Consider the following 18225-nt stretch of genomic DNA (forward strand, 5'->3'; position numbering starts at 1 on the left):
ATATAAGTCTAACTGCTATTGCTATTGCTATTGAACCTATGGCACATGTGCCCAAAGTGGCACACAAAGCCATGTTGCCCAGCATGTGCGGCCTTGCCTGTTTGTCTTTTGGGTTTCTGGTGCACATCCAGGTGCGACGATCAGCTGTCCTTCATGTGCGCATGTGCACTGGCCAGCTGATTGTCGGGTGCACATGTGTGCCAGAACCCGGAAGTTCAGTTTTTCCAGAGCGTGATCCCTTCACCTGCGCGGCAATGCCGAAAACAGGTGTACGCATGTGCTCTGACCAGCTGATCATCAGGCATGCATGCACGCCAGAACATGGAAGTTTGGCTTTTCTGGACTGCAGTCCTGATGAGCATGCGCGCACACATAATATTTCCATGCGACCTTTTTGGCACTTGGTGCTGAAAAGTTTCGCCATTACTGGCATCACAAGAGCCAAGGTGGCGCAGTGGTTAGGGTGCAGTACTGCAGGCCACTTCAGCTGACTGTTATCTGCAGTTCAGCAGTTCTAATCTCACCGGCTCAAGGTTGACTCAGCCTTCCATCCTTCTGAGGTGGGTGAAATGAGGACCCAGACTGTGGGGGTGATATGCTGACTCTGTAAACCGCTTAGAGAGGGCTGAAAGCCCTATGAAGCGGTATATAAGTCTAACTGCTATTGCTATATATCATAGAAAGCAAACTTCTAGTGCAAATTATATACCCTAAACCATGTGTCAAACTCAAGGCCCATGGACTGGATCCGGCCTGTGGGGTGCTTAGATCTGGCCCATGGGGCCATCCTGGAAACAGCAAAGGACTGGTCTGTAGTTCCTCTACCAGCAAAAATGGAGCTTGGAGGATGGGGGAACAGGCTCCGTTTTCATTGGCAGAGGGCTGCAGGAAGCCATCATGGCCAAAAATGGGACCTGGGGCATGCGCGGCCTGCCAGAGCTCCATTTTTACAGGCAGAGGGCTAGCAAAATAAACAAGACAAAAGAAGAAATGTTTCCCCTGTTGCATTTGAGCATGCAAGAAAGGAGAGGAAAGGAGAAAGAAAAAGAGGAACGAAAAGGAAAGATGGGAAGAGAGCAAGGAAGGAAAAATAAGGGAAGGGAAGAAAGGAAAAGGAAGAAGGAAGGAAAAAGAAGAGAGTGAAGGGAGGAAGTAAGGAGATTATAATGGGAGTGAGGGAGGGTCTGAGGGGAGTGCTACCCAAGCACTTGGCCACCACAGGTGCCCCTGATATGAGTGATGTCGAGTAGGCCATGCCCACCCTGACAATGTCCACCATGGCCCACCAATGTCAAACAAAACCTGATACAGCCCTCAGTGAAATCGAGTTTGACACCCCTGCCATATTTTTGAGTTTGACATATCAAAAGATCCATTTGTTTTAATTTAGAAATGAAATCTGAATTCCTTTAATCCTTTTTACATAAAGTGGGAAAAACAATATCAAAATTCAATGGCATTTCAAGTAAAATCTATTATTATTTTTCATTTCTCTTCTTTATATCCTAAACATTTTTTCAGTGTTCCATTTTTAATGTTATTATATATACGTTTATGGAGATAAACTGATATTTAAAGACATACATTTAAAATATATTGATTGAGTAATGCTTGAGATGCTTAGATTTTATTTTGCCTATGCTTTATAAAAATAAATCAGAAAAAGCAGAAATGTTTTTTGATGAGTCGCCTTTGTTTTTGTTTTTCCAGGAGAGATCAAACATATTTTAGAAAATGAGCTTCAGATTCCTGCATCAAAAATATTGCTAAAGGGCTGGAAGACTGGAGATGTAGATGATAGTGTAAGTTTTTATATTTGTTACAGGATTCCCCCCCCCCCATGGACCATTTTTGCCAATTAATGCTGATATGTCAACAATGTCTAAAATATTCTGGATTAAAGGCACAGTTGCTTGTACAATGAAGGCACAATATTTACAAGGATAACATTTAACTTTGACAGTAGTTAACTTGGACAATATTTAGGGCAGTATATGCTGTTCCTTCAATTGCAAGGAATTTTAATATTCTTTTAATATTCTGTATCTGAAAATTCCTAATAAGGATGACATGGCACCTTCTGATGGTCTCACACACACAAGATATACAGATGGTCCTTGACTTATGACCACAATTGAGCCCAATATTTATGTTGCTAAATGAGACATTTGTTAAGTGAGTTTTGCCTCAGTTTATGACCTTTTTTGCTACAGTTGTTAAATGAATCATTGCAGTTGTTAAGTTAATAATTATTGTTAAGTGAATCTGATTCACCCATTGACTTTCCTTGTCAGAAGGTCACAAAAGGTGATCACAGGACACTGCAGCTCTCATAAATGTAAATCAATTGTCAAGTGTCTGGATTTTGATCATGTTACCTGAGATGCTGCAATGGCCACAAATATGAAAAATAGTTATGTCACTTTTTTAGTGATGTAACTTTGAACAGTCACTGTTACAAGAACTACCTGTACACTGTGTAAAAACAGAAGATTTCCCATTTATTTATTTATTTATTTATTTATTTATTTATTTATTTATTTATTTATTTTAAATTAGTGATTACAAAAAACTTATAGGAAACAGATCTTTTCAGTTGTCTACTTACAGCTTTCTTTAGTTCCTGTTCCAAGTAGCAATAGAAAGATTTCTCTATCTCATTATAAATACTTCTTTTATCTACGCCATTTATATGGTACTCGTTTATTTATCAACAGTATATAATCTGCCGCCATCTCAAAGACTTTATTATATTATTATTAATTATTACAAAAGTAATAATTAAATCCAAACCAATATTAAAACAAAAATGAACCACAAAAGGAAAACAAAAATAGAACCTATGATAAAATCCAAGATTGGATATTCATAAACTGCCAACTGAAACTGAAAGCACATTAACTAGCTGTTCCTCAGCTGTTTATGAATGGTAGCATATATTTCTGTGGAAAGAATATTAAAGAAAAAGGGACAGAAGTCATCAAAACCAGCTGGATACAGGAATGTTTTCCTCAAGAATGGGCATATAAGCATTTTATTCAAAGCAGGAAGCATCACCCTCTCCCTCAAAGAAACATTAACAACCACCTTGATCCATCCATTGCTGTCCCATCTAGCTGCCTGAAGTAGTCAGAAAGACATGGATCCAGGGCATAGGTGACAGATAACTCTTTCCACTTCTTTGGGTTCCACAAACTGCAAAAAAAGCCCAGGTCATATAACATGACATTACCTTCTTTACAATCATAGGCTTTGGTCAACTGATACCCACTTATAAATAACTCTGTCACAACAGTCATAAAATGGCATCCCACCCATCTCCTGAATGGCATTTCCCACGTATATTCCATATAAATTGAAACGGAGCACTTCTTAGCACTTTGTGTGCAACTGAGTGTTCCTGATTATTTTCTGATGATCCCACCTTTCCTCTGAAGAAAAGAAGCAGCGGTGTAACATGCCCGTTTTTAAAAGAAGCATTAAGTAACATTGAGATCCAGTTTGGTGCAGTGGTTAAGATGCTGGCCTAGAAACCGGGAGACTGTTTAAGCATGAAAAACCAGCTGGGTGATTTTGGGCCATCATTCTCCCTCAGCCAGACTCACTTCACTTCACAGGGTTGTTGTTGTGGGGGAAATAGTAGGAGGAAGGAGTATTGATAAATGTGCCACCTCGTTATATATGAGAAAAAAAAGACAGGGAAACCCCCCCCGAAAATAATGAAGATTAAGTTGTAGTCATATTGCCTTGGTTCTGGTAATATAATAATCAAGATTTATCTTTTCCAGTGTATCATTTACTGAAATAAATTGATTTATTGAAGTAGAAACTGAATGGCATTTTGTTATCAGTGCTGTATTTATGTTCCACCGTGAGATAGTGGTTGTGGGGAAACTTGATTATCTCTGAAGTGCCTTTGGATTTATGATTCATAAATCATGCATGAAGGTGCAGCACCACTATATATCTCCACCAGTGACATGCAACATACAATTAATTTGCTATATAAAAGGATGGCAGAGGAGACATATTTATATGTGGAAGAGCTTGGGTTCAGTCTTTGGGATCTCCAGATGAAATGTAAAACAGGTCTAACAGTGGAATTGTTGTCAGAGATCTGGGATCCGGATAGTCCGAACAAACTTTTTTGACCCAAGGGCCAGATGGTTCTCAGATATCTAAGGTGGCAGTTTCCCATTAAGTGAACAGAGTAGGTGGGTTTGCATGGCTATCTGCAGAGAAGGCAAATGGCAACATTTGTCTTGCAGTGGAAACTGCGCAGACCTTTAGTCTGTTCATTGTGACACTGCATGCAAGTTCATAAAGGGCGGAGCTTGTGTCACTATATATTTTGTGTTTTTGATAAAAACTGAACTTGCTGTAGAAGCCCTTGAGGATTCAGAGCAGAGGTGTGTTCCTACCAGTTTGCACTGGTTCAGTGGAACCGGTAGTGGAAATGGCAACTGGGTCTCCGAACCGATGGGGACGGCATGCTCACCATGCCCCCAAACCGGTTCCCCGGTTGCTGCAACATCTTTTTTTGACCTTTTAAAATGTTCTGCGCATGCACAGACCTATTTATAGGCAACTGTGCACGAGCACACTGAACTGGCAGTAATGCCGGCAGAAACCCACCCCTGATTCACAGGATTAATATTTATGGAGAGCTTTACAAATCAAGCCTAGAATCTGGAAAATTACAGGCATTTCTCAATTTATGACTAGTATTTAACAACCACTCAAAATTACAGTGGCCTCAGAAAGGGTGCTTTTGCTGAAGATTTTAACACTGTTCCTGCAACTCAGTAACTCCTGCAACACTGTTCCTGGAACCCCATCCTGTGGACAAAGGAATGGAACTAAAACATTCTGGATTTTAACTCTGTGCCTGCAGCCCAATTTCCTGCAGTGGTCTCTCCCAGGGCCTTCCCAACTGCCCTCTCCCCTGGAAGGATCCCCAAATTGCATACCAGGTCTGTTGGGAGCAGAGCAGCCCCATCCAGTACTAAACATGGGAAGATCCAAGGTCCAGAAGGCCCTAAAGCCCAAAGCCACATGGTCTTACCAAGTGTAATGGTGAAAGATGAGGGGAAGAGATGTATCCTAGGAAAGTATCAGACAAGAGAGGAGGGAGCTCCTAGTGGATTAATGATCAGAGAAAGAAATTTAGGAAGGTCTTGTCCTAATTAATCTGATGGTTAAAAGTGACAGCAGGAGATTTGTACCTTTCGATTTGCAAGATAGTTTCCCTCCCCCCCCAAAGTGGGGCAGTGCCCCACTTTCTTAGCCCTCCATAAAGGAGTTAAAATATGGCTCTGCTATGAAACTGGTTGATGCCCTGAGAGTCCCCCCATTTGTCTTTTTAATTAACTTTTAACAGGGCTTAATTATTCTTTCCGCCTGAAAATTTTAATTTTGAAATTGAATTGAAATTTTAATATTAACATTGTAATTTTTATATACTATTTTTGCATTTTTATGTTTTTTTATGTTTTTTGATGTTTCTCTGAGGAAGATTGGTGGTTCATAAATGAGAAAAAATAAACAAACGAACAAAAATAAAATAAGATTCTGTTAAATTAGCCTTATAACAATATAATTAGCTCTCCTGGTTGTGTTTCCTGTTTGGTTTTCTTGGGAGATTCAGTTGATAGATCAGCAGCATCATTTAGATGCTGGTATTGAAGACTAGAATGAATCATTGTGAATATTTTTTATATTACAAATGCCACCCAATATTAATTAGCTTCATGACTGTAAGACTTTTCACAATAAAGAAGGGCTGCTGTGTTTCTTCGGAAATTAATACAGATATTAGTGATAGAAGAAAGTTTGTTGATTTCTTTGATAATAGAAGAAAGCTTGTTGACTGGCAGAATTTTAAATTGTACCTTATGTGTTATATGTAGTTGTATTGCAATGAAACCCACTAAGGGCAAGACTGAACAAAATGTTTAAATATTACCAATTATTACTATCAGTGGGATTTTTGTTTGTGTGTGGGGGAAAGATTTTCATCAGGATTCAATAAGATTCCGGTTGTGCTTTTTATTAATTGTTCTTCCTCTCTTGTCTTTTTTTTAACTCATAGAATTGTGGTTGCTAATGACATATAATTTTGCCTCAGTTTGGCTTTACATTTCAGATTCACACCCTCATAGAAACATTCTAAATTCTAAATATTTTTTTTCTTGCAGACTATTCTAAAAACTCTACACTTGCCCAAAAACAACAACCTGTATGTCCTAACGCCCGACTTGCCACCACCATCTTCATCAAGTTTGCCAGGGTAAGTCACAAATAAAAGTGAGTGTAAAATATAGGGCTTCATGTAAATGGCATATTTGAGGTTATCCAAATTTTACTATCTTTAAACCATATACAGTTGAACCTCTAGTCATGACCATAATTAATTCCATAACTTTGGTCGCAACCCGATTTGGTTGTGACTCAAACCTAATTTTGGAAATTTGGCACTTACAAAAAAAATGGCTTGGAAGGGGAAACCAATTTGGTCATGGTCAGAAGTGTTTGTGACCAGAGGTTCTACTGTATATGCAAAGGATAGTGTGTGTAATAGATTTTAAATGAGAATTTTTCAAAGACTGCTATTATTAGATTTTTAAGCTTTGTTCCAGGAGTAAATTGAGAGGTATGGATGGAGTAAATTGATGAGAGGTAGTTAGTAGTAGAGATGATAACCCTGCTTTTAGAACAGGGAATTTTAATTGTATGAGCTCTTCCAGCTCTTTTCATCCTACATTTTCTAAACTGGTTGGGCTAAGGATTCTTATTTTGTTTTACAAGTAAAATAACAGAGCATAAGCCATGCAGAAATTATTTCACATTCCAAATTATTTATCGTTTTGTTTTTTTTATAATTTTTTTATTTTTGATAAACACAAAGAGACAAAACACAACAAATACCACAAAAATATCTTCCATTACAAATTGTAAAGAGTGTATCAATTGGTTACAAAGAGCTTTCGTGCAACCCTTACACAGTCATCATCTACAATTCATATCAAGTTATATATTTTAAATCAAATATATTTATATATATATTACTATCATCATACCTCAATCTTCATGACTATAATTGTTTTTACATCCCTTTATGTAAAGTATTCCAAAATTTAAAGCAAAACCACATGATGGCATTCCGTTATCTATTTTCAATATAATCCAGCAACATTACATCTTTCTAAATAAAAATTAATTATGTTTAATAACAAAGTTTCTAGACCTCCTTTCTTAATCACTGTTTACAATTTATATCCAATTTCCCTTTTATCATGTCAATACAAATATTACATTATTATCATCATCAATCATTTATTTAATAATATCCGTCATTTCATTTTTTTGGGTGGGGTCTTAGTTTAACTAAATTTGACTTATTCTTTTTTTTTTAAAAAAAAATAAGCTTTCATACATAACAGAGTTTCTAAACTTCCTTTCATGATCACCATTTAGAATTTATACCAAATTTCCTCTTATCAAACCAATACATATGTGTACATTGTTATCATTATCAATTATTTATCTAACTATATCCATTATCACTTCATTTTTAACATAATGCTCTAATTTTAACTAAATTTGACTAATATTTTGTTATTAGTTTTCATATCTCAACCTGTGTCTTTCCAGTAATAGTGCAGTCTTATGTCTTTTGCCATTTGTGGAATTAGTCTTCTGTTATTTCCTTAATCAAATTTGTGTGGACTTCTCTTCACAACTTGTTGCTTTTTACATATCTTGTAAAATCTCGAGACCCTCCATCAGCTTCTTTCATCTGCTTACCTTTGGTTATCACTAGTGATTTTGTCAAAGTTTCTCTCCTTGAATCCATCAGTTCTTCTCTTTTTTCTTCTTCTATACCTTTAAATCTGGGGTAGAGTTCCTTTCCATCTATCTTCCCTTTCCATGTTCCACTCTTTCCATCTCCAACCACACTCAATTCACTGTCAGTATCCACAATTATCTTGCCTCTTTGTTCATTTTTCCCTTGGGTTTTTAGGACTCTAATCTCCACTTTTTCCATTTGCTGTATATATTCAATTTTTCCATCGAATTTTGCTGCATTACAATGTATATTTTCCAATCTCTTCTCAATTCCCTCTGTTGTTTCTAATAATTTTTGAATTTCAAACATAATCTGTTGTAATGTTATGGTTTCTTTTTGGTGTTGTGCCATTCTTCCAACTAGTAAACACTGCCACTCTAGTTTCAAAACAAGGTTTTGTTTTCACTTCTCTCCAGCTGTCAAAGAAGCATCCAAAGAGCACCTGTATAAACAACCCATGCTCTTCTCTTACCTCTTCTGTTAACAAGCTGAAGCCTTTGAAGTGCAAAGTCAAAATGATCAAAGAGAAAAAAGAGAAAGCAATATTTCCAGGACTCCACCTCCAACCTCCAAGTGGCAGTCTAACTTCTTTTCCCTCTGATGTTACTACCCTCTTTATATTCCTTTTATATCTTCTTTATATTCCAGACTTAAAAGAAACAATATTCTTAAATGGAGCAAAATAAAGAGAAAAAACCCATCCAAACCAATATTATAAAAATAAAGAAAAAGATTTAATCCATAGGTAAAAAAAGAAATAGAAGAAGTAAAACCAATACTTTCACTTTAAAAAGTAGGAAATATTTGCAAACCTTCCATCCATAAAAGAAAATGAAAAAAAAAAGGATAACACACTGTCCAATATAGCTTAATTTCGCCACTTATTTTCTTTTCTTTGCAAGTTTAATTTAGCTTTGATTTTTTGGGGGGGGCAGTCTCTTTTATAACAATAAAATTTCCTCACCAGATGGACACACTTTCTCTTTCTGCTTTCCTCCCGTTGCGGAGCTGTCCCAACTTCAGCAGCTTTTGGCTGCGCTTCTGTCGCCGGCAAGAAGAGATTCTCTTGGATCAATCAGGGACTTTGCGATGTCCCTGAGATCAGCAAGACATACTCTTCCTTGTCACCGTCTCTTCGAGACGGTTCAGGTCCAAAAGGACTGTCCACTGGCAAAAGTATCATCGTACCGTTGCTTAGAGTCGGCCCCTGTCTCTCCCAAATTATTTATCATTTTGGTAGACTCAGTCCTATTGTTTACTGGATGAGTTAACCCATGCATGGCTGCTGTGTCCACCTGCCTGGAGAAGGGGCGTATCAGGTAAGAATCAATGCCCCATTTTAATTGTAAGATCTCTTCCAGCTCTTTTCATCCTACATTTTCTAAACTGGTTGGGCTAAGGATTCTTATTTTGTTTTACAAGTAAAATAAAGAGCATAAGCCATGCAGAAATCGTTTCATATTATTTCATATTCCAAATTATTTCAACAGAACCAACAATTTTTTATAGTTATGTTTTGCGTTCATAGCTTCTCCAATTATATTTGACAAAGCATGATTATTGAAATTGGCAATAATAAAAATTGTTGTTTTAGAAAATTTGTGGTACAAGATGAAATACAGTTACAAATCTATAGGACTTGATGGAGTAAGAACATTTAATAAATTTTAAGATCCCATGAAATGAAGTCTGTGCCTGCAGCCAGTTCTCTCATTTGTATGAAAGACAGAGAGTTGTGAGTATTCTGAAGCTAAAGCAGTTTGGAAAGAAGTGTGAATGCAAAGCAAAAAATGACAACTTGATTAGAGGTCATTAACTAAAGACAGTATAACATTTACTCAAATTATAACATGATTCGGCCTACTAATCAATTGTTTTAGCAACATACCATGGCACAAAACTTACTCTTTTCAAATTCAAATTAAAGGGAAAGTAAGAGGTTTAAAATGGTTTTTTTTGCATGTGATCCTAGTTGAATTGTCTTATCAGCAGTTTGACAAGGTGAATATTTGGCAGTTGGAGAGTTTTGATGTGGTTATTTACATGCATTTTGGTACATGTAGGATGTACTTGTATTGAAATACCTTTTTATTCACTAGGCATTTCAGTATTGTTTCTAGACCATTTATTACATTAACTGTGGTTTTAGCATTGTTTATGTATCATATGAAATATTACCATATTTTTAATTTTCATAGGCTGATGGTTTGGAGTTTTCTATACAAAGTTAAACTTTCCTTACTGGTTTTTACTGCATTCAGTTGTAAATTTTAATAAATGCTCAGATACTCTAAATTACAGGTGACAAACTTGCCGTGTCACGTTGCTGTCATGTGACATTTCATGATGTTTTCCCCCTTTGCAGAGCTGGGGTGGGTGTGGCCTGTGTGGCCCACGAGTTTGACACCCCTGCTCTAAATTAAACATTGGTAGTATCCCAAGATTGCATGCAGCAGAGGAAGGATTTTTAAAAAATAATTCTTGAACAATAGTATGCCCTGATGGATAATGAATGATCTACTTTCAAAACTGAAAAGAACTGCTTTTGAAATAAAAACAACTTTACATTGTAGAGGCTAATATATTCCAGCAGTTGAAAAAACATAGAATTTGGGTTTATTTCCTTAGGCGAAATAAACTTACATAAATCCAGGTCAGTTCTTCTAAATTTATATATTTATTTAATTTATTTAATTTATATAGTCACAAGAGAAGTGACTATGAATTAGTCCCACGGAATAGTTTAGCATTCAGGATATAAAGTAAACAAAAGCTTTCTGAGTGATTGCTGTTTTAAACTAATTTGCTATTGCTTGCTGCATTAGCTTCAACAAACATTACATTTACATAGTGACTTCATATTTTGTTTTAGTGTAAATAAACTGTAATTACAGCACATTTGGATGACTGGCGACATGAGCTTGTATAAATCTGAATGTTTGCAATAGAAATGTTAATTATTATGTTTCATGATATTTTGTTAAAATGTAGATGTTTGGTAAGAAAAATGAATTGATATGATGAATAATGGATATTGTTCTACTGAAATTCATGAAGAGGCTCTCTGTGGGATTAAACTGGAATAATAATGTAGTATATTCTAATTGCCTAGATTAAAATCCATTGAACTCAAAATAATTCCCTCCCTCCCTCCCTCCCTCCCTCCCTCCCTCCCTCCCTCCCTCCCTCTCTCTCTCTCTCTCTCACACACACACACACACACATACACACACGATTGTATTACACTAAATATTAATTTAAAAATGTAGGCTATATAAAATAATTTTCTTTGAGAAGCCAAATGTGGCTTCTAATGAAATGCCTTGTAGTTCTTTGTACTATCTTCCATACAATTTCAGAAGGTGTCTTAATAAACATCTTATTTTTTAGAGAGAAAAAATAGGGTACCAGGCTTACTGATTGTGCTACTATAAGAGATGATGAAAAAGATACTTTCATGTAGAGAGGAAAGGAGGAAACAATTCTTCTATTGAATCCTCAACTTAAGTTTAAACAATTTTTGTCTTTTGATTCTCCAGAGGTCAACATTATTTCAGATAGAATTCAGGGTTTTTTTTAAGCAAGCCATGGAGAAGCATATTGAAATCATCACTTCACAGTTTTGCCGCAATTGTGCAAGATTCTCTATTTCTGATCCATAAAGATAATCTCATACAGTATCAACACATGGAGGAAGGAGCGTTTTAATAGAAGAGTAAGAGCATAAGTTAGCTCTAAACTGCCAGTCATATAAATAGATGCACAGCTAAATATTTTTCATTATTTGGGGGGTGGGGTGGGAATGAGATGAAATGAGAAAACTAGGCTACAAAAGTTAAAAATCTGCAGCTCAAAATATGATTTGTTGCTAAATTTAACTCAATATCTGAAGATTTTAATGGCTGTAAAATGCAAGTAGAAAGTTCAGAAAATATATTTTTATTGGACCAAAGATAATGAAGGAAATAATTACATGGAATAGTTTGTCTGTGAGACTTACTGTCCAACAAAAAAATCTTATTGAAACTAACTTCAGTAAGTAGGTCTCTAGTTATTCGGGTTTTCTCCCGCGTAAAATTGGAGATGTCTTGGCGACGTTTCGACGAAGTCTCATTCGTCATCTTCAGGCCTGGTGCCTCCAGAAGCTAACTTCAGTAAGTTTCAATACTATACTTGTTAATAACTAAGTGCTTTCAAATGTTTAGTACTTCAGTAGAAAAAAGTGGTTAAAATAAGGTAATTAATAAGTATAATTTTACTGAAATTCTGAATTATACATTTCTTAATGTATAATTGTGCATATATGTGTGTCTGCATGCACGTGGATATCTCTATCTATTTCACCAGTAGGTGTATGTATCCATTGTCAATGGTGATTATTCTCAAGAATATAGATACTAAAAATATTCTAAATACTTGAATTTAATATTCAATGAACTCTGATTAAGAAGTACCTGATTTAACGATTTGTTTCATTGGAATATTACAATATTACATTGGCCAATATACTTGTAGATTTTTATCAAGCAAATTAGAGTCTGATCTAATTTGTTAGGTTTTCTAATGAGAATAATGTGTATTGATGTAACGCTGTAAAGAACCAATTATTGTTTTGCTTTACATCACCAGAACTTACGTTGGAAAATGTGTTATTGTGAACTTTAAATATATTTTGTTGACTAAACCATTTTGTATCACATTTAGGCAGCAATCTTATGGACAGTAATTTCTGAGTATATTCAAATGAGAACAATGCAATTTACTTCCAAGTAAACATGTATAGAATTGTGCTGCCTGAGATTCCCCTACCTCAATTTCAAACAATTTGGGTGTGCAATAATACTGAAATAAACTTAAATCAAATAGTGCATCATTCTTTGCCAGAATGAAAATAACAGTTTATTAGAAGCTGAATAAAATGTCTTCCTATAATCCTGGCTGACTGATGTTCTCTTCCATAACATGAAAAAACTATGGAAAGAAATTTCACAGTAGTGTAACGGACCAGAGGTATGTTGAAAGTACAGTTGAATGTATGTGCTTTGATTTTCTAAGCACAGCTTTGGGATCCTTGGTGTTCTTTCAGCTTGGTTGTTTTCTTACAGACATTTCATTACCAAACTAGGTAATATCACTATGCTAGAGGGGAATGGGGTTTTTATACGTTAGTGGCTTGCCCTATCAGTTCTGTTCTATCAGTAACAACAGTTTTCCGAGATGATATAGGGAGGGGAACATGGTTTATATGAAATACATAAATGATTTTTGTCTCCTTATTCCCATCTAGTCCTTTCTTCTGTAGGTTGAGAGACTCTCTGGAACAGCATGGAATTTAATATGGGTTGCTGAGCTGATAAATTGATATGAGTAATTTTGAACCTTCTGGCCGAACTGAAATACTTCCCACTCACTAGGGCTTTTTGGAATCTATTGTTTTATTAGTCTATATTTACCGAGATTAATAAATAGTTCAAACAAAGGACAGTTACGTAATTATTTCTAACATTTATCCAAATCAAGAATATCTAACAATTGACTTATCTTGTTTTTGGCATAATTTATGAGACAGTAATGTCCATAATTAGAAAGAAAAAAAATGAGTATTCCTACTATTTCTGAGAACTGAGATTTATTATTTTATAATTTCTGGTTTCTCCCAGATTGTCTTCGAAAGATGAACAGTTGGTTGTCAATATGAAATTAGGAGGTGAAATAGAGTCAAATTAATTTGGTGTTTCCTGAGATAATCAGTGAATCCTTGAATTTTCCGCATGCTTACTGGCAACTAATTGGATAGCAGTTATAAACATTTGCCATGCTTAGCCAAAAAGCATAGCTGTCACATACATACACAAACTTGACACATGAATGGATAATTATCTGTGTGTATGTAAACAGTGTAAGCATCATCAAAGCTTTTAATTTGAACTTAATTTAAAGTGTAGAGGTCTCTTAATATGAGTGTGTTGTATATAAGACAGATTGATATTGTGTCTCTGTGTACATACAGTATTGCAAAAATTGCAGTAAGAACGGTGTTGCAAAAATTCTAAAGAGTTGAAATATAGCTTGAGACCCTCAACTACCTTAGAAAGAGTTAACAGGTCAGCTCCCTTGGTCATTCTCCAGTTGCTTCCTTGTCTTTAAGAACAAAAAAGAAAATGATAACATTGTGCCTGGACCTGTCTCTGCAGAGTTTAGGGTACTCCTGGGGTTTTACAGCTAAATGTAAAGCAAGTTAGAACATGTTCACTCCTGATATTCTTGTTTTTCTTTCAACCCTTTCAGTGCCCTGCAGGAATCATTAAATCAAAACTTCATGCTGATCGTCACCCATCGAGAAGTCCAGCGGGAGTACAACCTCAACTTCTCAGGAAGCAGTACCATTCAGGAGGTGAGCTCTGTCTCGCAGCTGAAGAATAAATGTCGCTCATTATAACTAGTGTCAGCTTTGTTAAAGAGGGCTTATGTATTCAGGCTGCATACTTCCTTTCATGTTTCATTATTAGGTTTTTAGCTTTTAATTAAGTGGATGATGAAAGATTACTGTAGGTACATCAGATGGTGTAACCCACATATAACATTTGCATTAATTTTACCCCAAAGCGGTTGTTTGTTTGTGAGCATGATGCCTTAGAGTATTAAAAAGCTTCCCCGAAGGTGAGGTAGGGCTGTCTGATAGAGATTCTTCTTCCTTTATTTAAAATTATACACAGTTTTCTTATATTCTTAGGTATTTCTTGCATCAGTTGCATTGCTAGTTGTCATAATCTTGATTAGGAGTGGGTTTGCAGAAAAATGATTTCTGTTTAGAAACAATTTCATTGTCATTCTATAAAACAGCCACCAAGGGGTGATGTTGCAAAGAAGAGTTCCTTGCTAATTCGTCCTGAAAAGACAGATTCACTTCCTAAAGTAGTAAATTGCCTTTAACTAAAAATTCAATATTGTCATAACCTTGTTGTATATCAAAAATTGAGCAATCAGATTTTTGAAGGGTTTTTTTTTTTGCTTACTAATTCCAACCTACTATATACACAAGGATTCCAAATGGGAGTATCTTTCTTTCTTTCTTTTATTATTGTATGAAATATCTCCCATCCTCATTTAACACAGTGGCTTGCCTCTCAAGAAGCCAATGCATGTGTGAAAAGATCTATATTATTATCACTTTTTAAAATACTATCAATACTTATATTTGTGTTGTTACAGTATTAGCAGCATGCTTCGTTCATAGGAGTTGATGCTGGAATGGGATAGCTAAAAGAATGGTTTGAATATTAGCCTCCTTTCATTTATTTGACTCTTACTAAGATCAGCATGAAGAATATGAACCTATTGGCTAAAATAACTTTTGTATCTTATGTAGTTCTTTATATAAAATCATTACCTAAGTAGTTATATACATACATATGTACGTACATACATACATACATACATACATACATATATACATCTTGAAGCCCCTCAACAACCTATATATTATAACACACACATACATGTATGTATATACATTATACATTATACATACACACCAATATAACCAGTTAATTGCAACATATGTTATTTGTAGTACAACTACAGCTGCTTGTTATGTAAGTTACAAATGGAAAATTGTTTTGCAAAAAATACCAGCATTTCAAATTTGGATGAAAATCAATTTTGCTAAATATCAAATAGACATGATTGCTCTATTTATCCAAGGCCCGTAAAATTGTCTCGCATAAAATTGACCCCCATTGCTAAATATAAAATGAAATTACACAGGCCTTGAAAATTTGAACAAGAATCTTGTCCACTTTTAGTAAATATCTGTCATTAATTTCAGGGGCAACAGGTTAAAATATTAGTAGTGCTGATAAGTTTAGCTTTATTACAAATTTTATGAGACAGTATGGCCAAACTGCTCATTAGTTGAAACTAAATAACAGTGCATTCTCCAGAAAATAACACCATGATACTCAGAGTGGATCTACTCCATCATAAACTATTTATGATGTAGAATTTTGAGAGGTGTTTATGTGCAGAATGAGTCTAAATTATTAGTTGTATTTTCTTTCAATTCAAAAACTGAATTTCATCTTTGACTGAACTGTTAAACTGACCATGTACTAACCCTCACTTTCTGAAGTTAGTTCTAAAATTTCTTCCTTTCATTTAAATATTTTTAAAAAATTAGGAAGTTATGTGTACTAAATCAGTAGTAATTTAATTTTATGGGCAATTTTCACTTGTCAACCACCAGAGGGCAGGAAGGTCTATTCAATTATTTTTCCAAAATGCTACCCAGTATTTTCAAATTAGCTTCCTGTGTCTTAACAAAAAGAAGTATAATAGCTGAGTTATTGTTTGATATGCAGATAATTGGCATATTCCGTAAAAAGACTTAATTTCATCCCTTAAAATTAAACAGTGAGATTTTAAAAGATATAAAATATTCATTAATGCTCAGTGATTATAAAGCAGTGGCATATATTTATTTTACCTTTATTACTGTTTCGATGGGAAATACTGCAAATATTTTGCAAATCGAGTTAGCCATACTGACAAGTTGAAATGTTTAAGCAGCATTAACGCAATCTACTTGCACCTAATAGCCTATGCAGAAAGATTCAAAATGCCTGCATAAATTATTAAAAGAAACACTTAATATTCCAGAAATGTTTCAGGTCTTACCACAACTATATGATAAACCATCTTTCTGTTTTTTTTATTTACACTATTGTATTGCTGCAGTGCTTGCAAACAGTACTAATACATATTTTTTCTTGTCTTTTCCAAACAAAAATGGTGTTATAAACATTTTGCAATGAACAAGTGAGCTGAGTTAATAAAAATAACATTATTTTGCTCATTTCAAGTCAATTCCTAATAAAATGAAAAGGTATTAAAAAGAAGACAGTAAAGAATAAGAAGTTGAGTTTGGTCTATGGAAGTATAAACAAAAAGGCAGCAACCATTTGTTTTCAAATAATTATAACAAAGGAGAACTAAGATAGTAGTATTATGGATGACATACTGACTTTGTAGACTTCGTAGCTGATGCTGAATTCAAATATGAAACTAGGTGAAAATTCAGATACCTGTTGATGGATGCTTTTGTGTTTGGGAAATCTTTCAAGTTTAGTATAGTACAGATTTCTAATTCAAAATTGAATCCACATATTATATTCATGTCATCCTATATTCTTTCTCACCTTCCCCCCATACATCAGCCAGTTTTAAGATGGACTGAATTTGAACAATTTTTTTGTGGTATTAGTTTTTATTATCTTCTCTTCTACTGGTATAACAAAATTTAAAACATAACTCATTATGCAGGGTATCATCCCCTTTGTGAGCCTTTTCTGAAATGGAATTTAAATAGGTTAAAGAATGTAAAAGTTATTACTAAACATTAATTCTGCTGGCTATATTGCAGATTAAATTTTATCACAGATCTGTTCTATTATATAAGTGACTTAGATGAAATAATTTATCAAGGACAATTTTGTTTCTTTAAAAAAATAGTTTAGATTCCACAATTCATTAGTGATAAATTTTTAAAACACGAATACAAAAGTTTATGAAATGGGACTTCAGAACAGTTTTAATGAGATTTGATTTTAAAACATTTAAAAGCTTTTTCAAAATAGTTATTTAATACCACCATTCCCAAACCTATGTGAGGCATTAAATTATTCCCTTGGGCATAAAAAGTATTGCTGTAATGTATTATTATTAACAAATTTGAACCGGCGCGACTAGTTTCTTTGATTCTGTTGCAGCCTTTAAATTATGGTGGTGCAGAAATAAAGCCCATTTCCCTGCCATTAGAATAAGAAGCTGGTGACCTTGATATACAGCCTTATCACTTACGTCAACCTTGGCGCAAAAGATAAGTTATCACTTACATCAGCGATGCAAGACTGGCAATGAATGCTATGCTTAATGTTTGCCTTTCTATGACACAAAATTCAATTGGACATGCATAAACATTCTAAGTAGATTTAACATTTTAATATAATATAACCTAAATAATAAGAATCCCTCTTTTTTTAAGTGCACATTTGCCTACTGACATTATAAAATGATTTAGCTGCAGCTAAATTATTTGTGTTAACATAGATATTCCACAGTGATTTGTAGAGCAATAATTTTTAATAGCAATAAAAGTAGGAATAGCTCTAAAATCAGTCGGACAATCCCATAAGCATGTTTTATAAAGATGTTTTGATTGAAATTGAATTGGTACATTTTTACTCAGATTTTTTTGAGAATCAAAAAAGTAAAGGACCAGGGAAACTATATAAAGTATAAGACATATTGTACTGCGCCTGAAATTGGCAGCTTCCTTTAAGATTACTACTAACATAGTTTGCAGCTCTACAAAAGCT

The 18225-nt window shown here is 34.7% G+C and overlaps 1 protein-coding gene across 3 annotated transcripts in view; it reads left to right on the forward strand.

Annotated features, from left to right (window-relative positions):
* Positions 1-18225, forward strand: part of FAF1 (Fas associated factor 1) — a 245287-nt gene that overhangs the window by 51545 nt on the left and 175517 nt on the right. For all 3 annotated transcript variants that reach the window (XM_087719689.1, XM_087719688.1, XM_087719690.1), the window contains exons 5-7: positions 1711-1802; positions 6198-6289; positions 14138-14243. In XM_087719689.1, coding sequence (XP_087575815.1) covers positions 1711-1802; positions 6198-6289; positions 14138-14243 — 290 coding nt within the window. The remainder of the gene's footprint in view (positions 1-1710; positions 1803-6197; positions 6290-14137; positions 14244-18225) is intronic.

This window comes from Thamnophis sirtalis, unplaced genomic scaffold (genome assembly GCF_051295495.1).
Source record: "Thamnophis sirtalis isolate CommonGarterSnake01/CBP01778 unplaced genomic scaffold, rThaSir2_p1.2 scaffold_7, whole genome shotgun sequence".
NCBI lineage: Eukaryota > Metazoa > Chordata > Lepidosauria > Squamata > Natricidae > Thamnophis > Thamnophis sirtalis.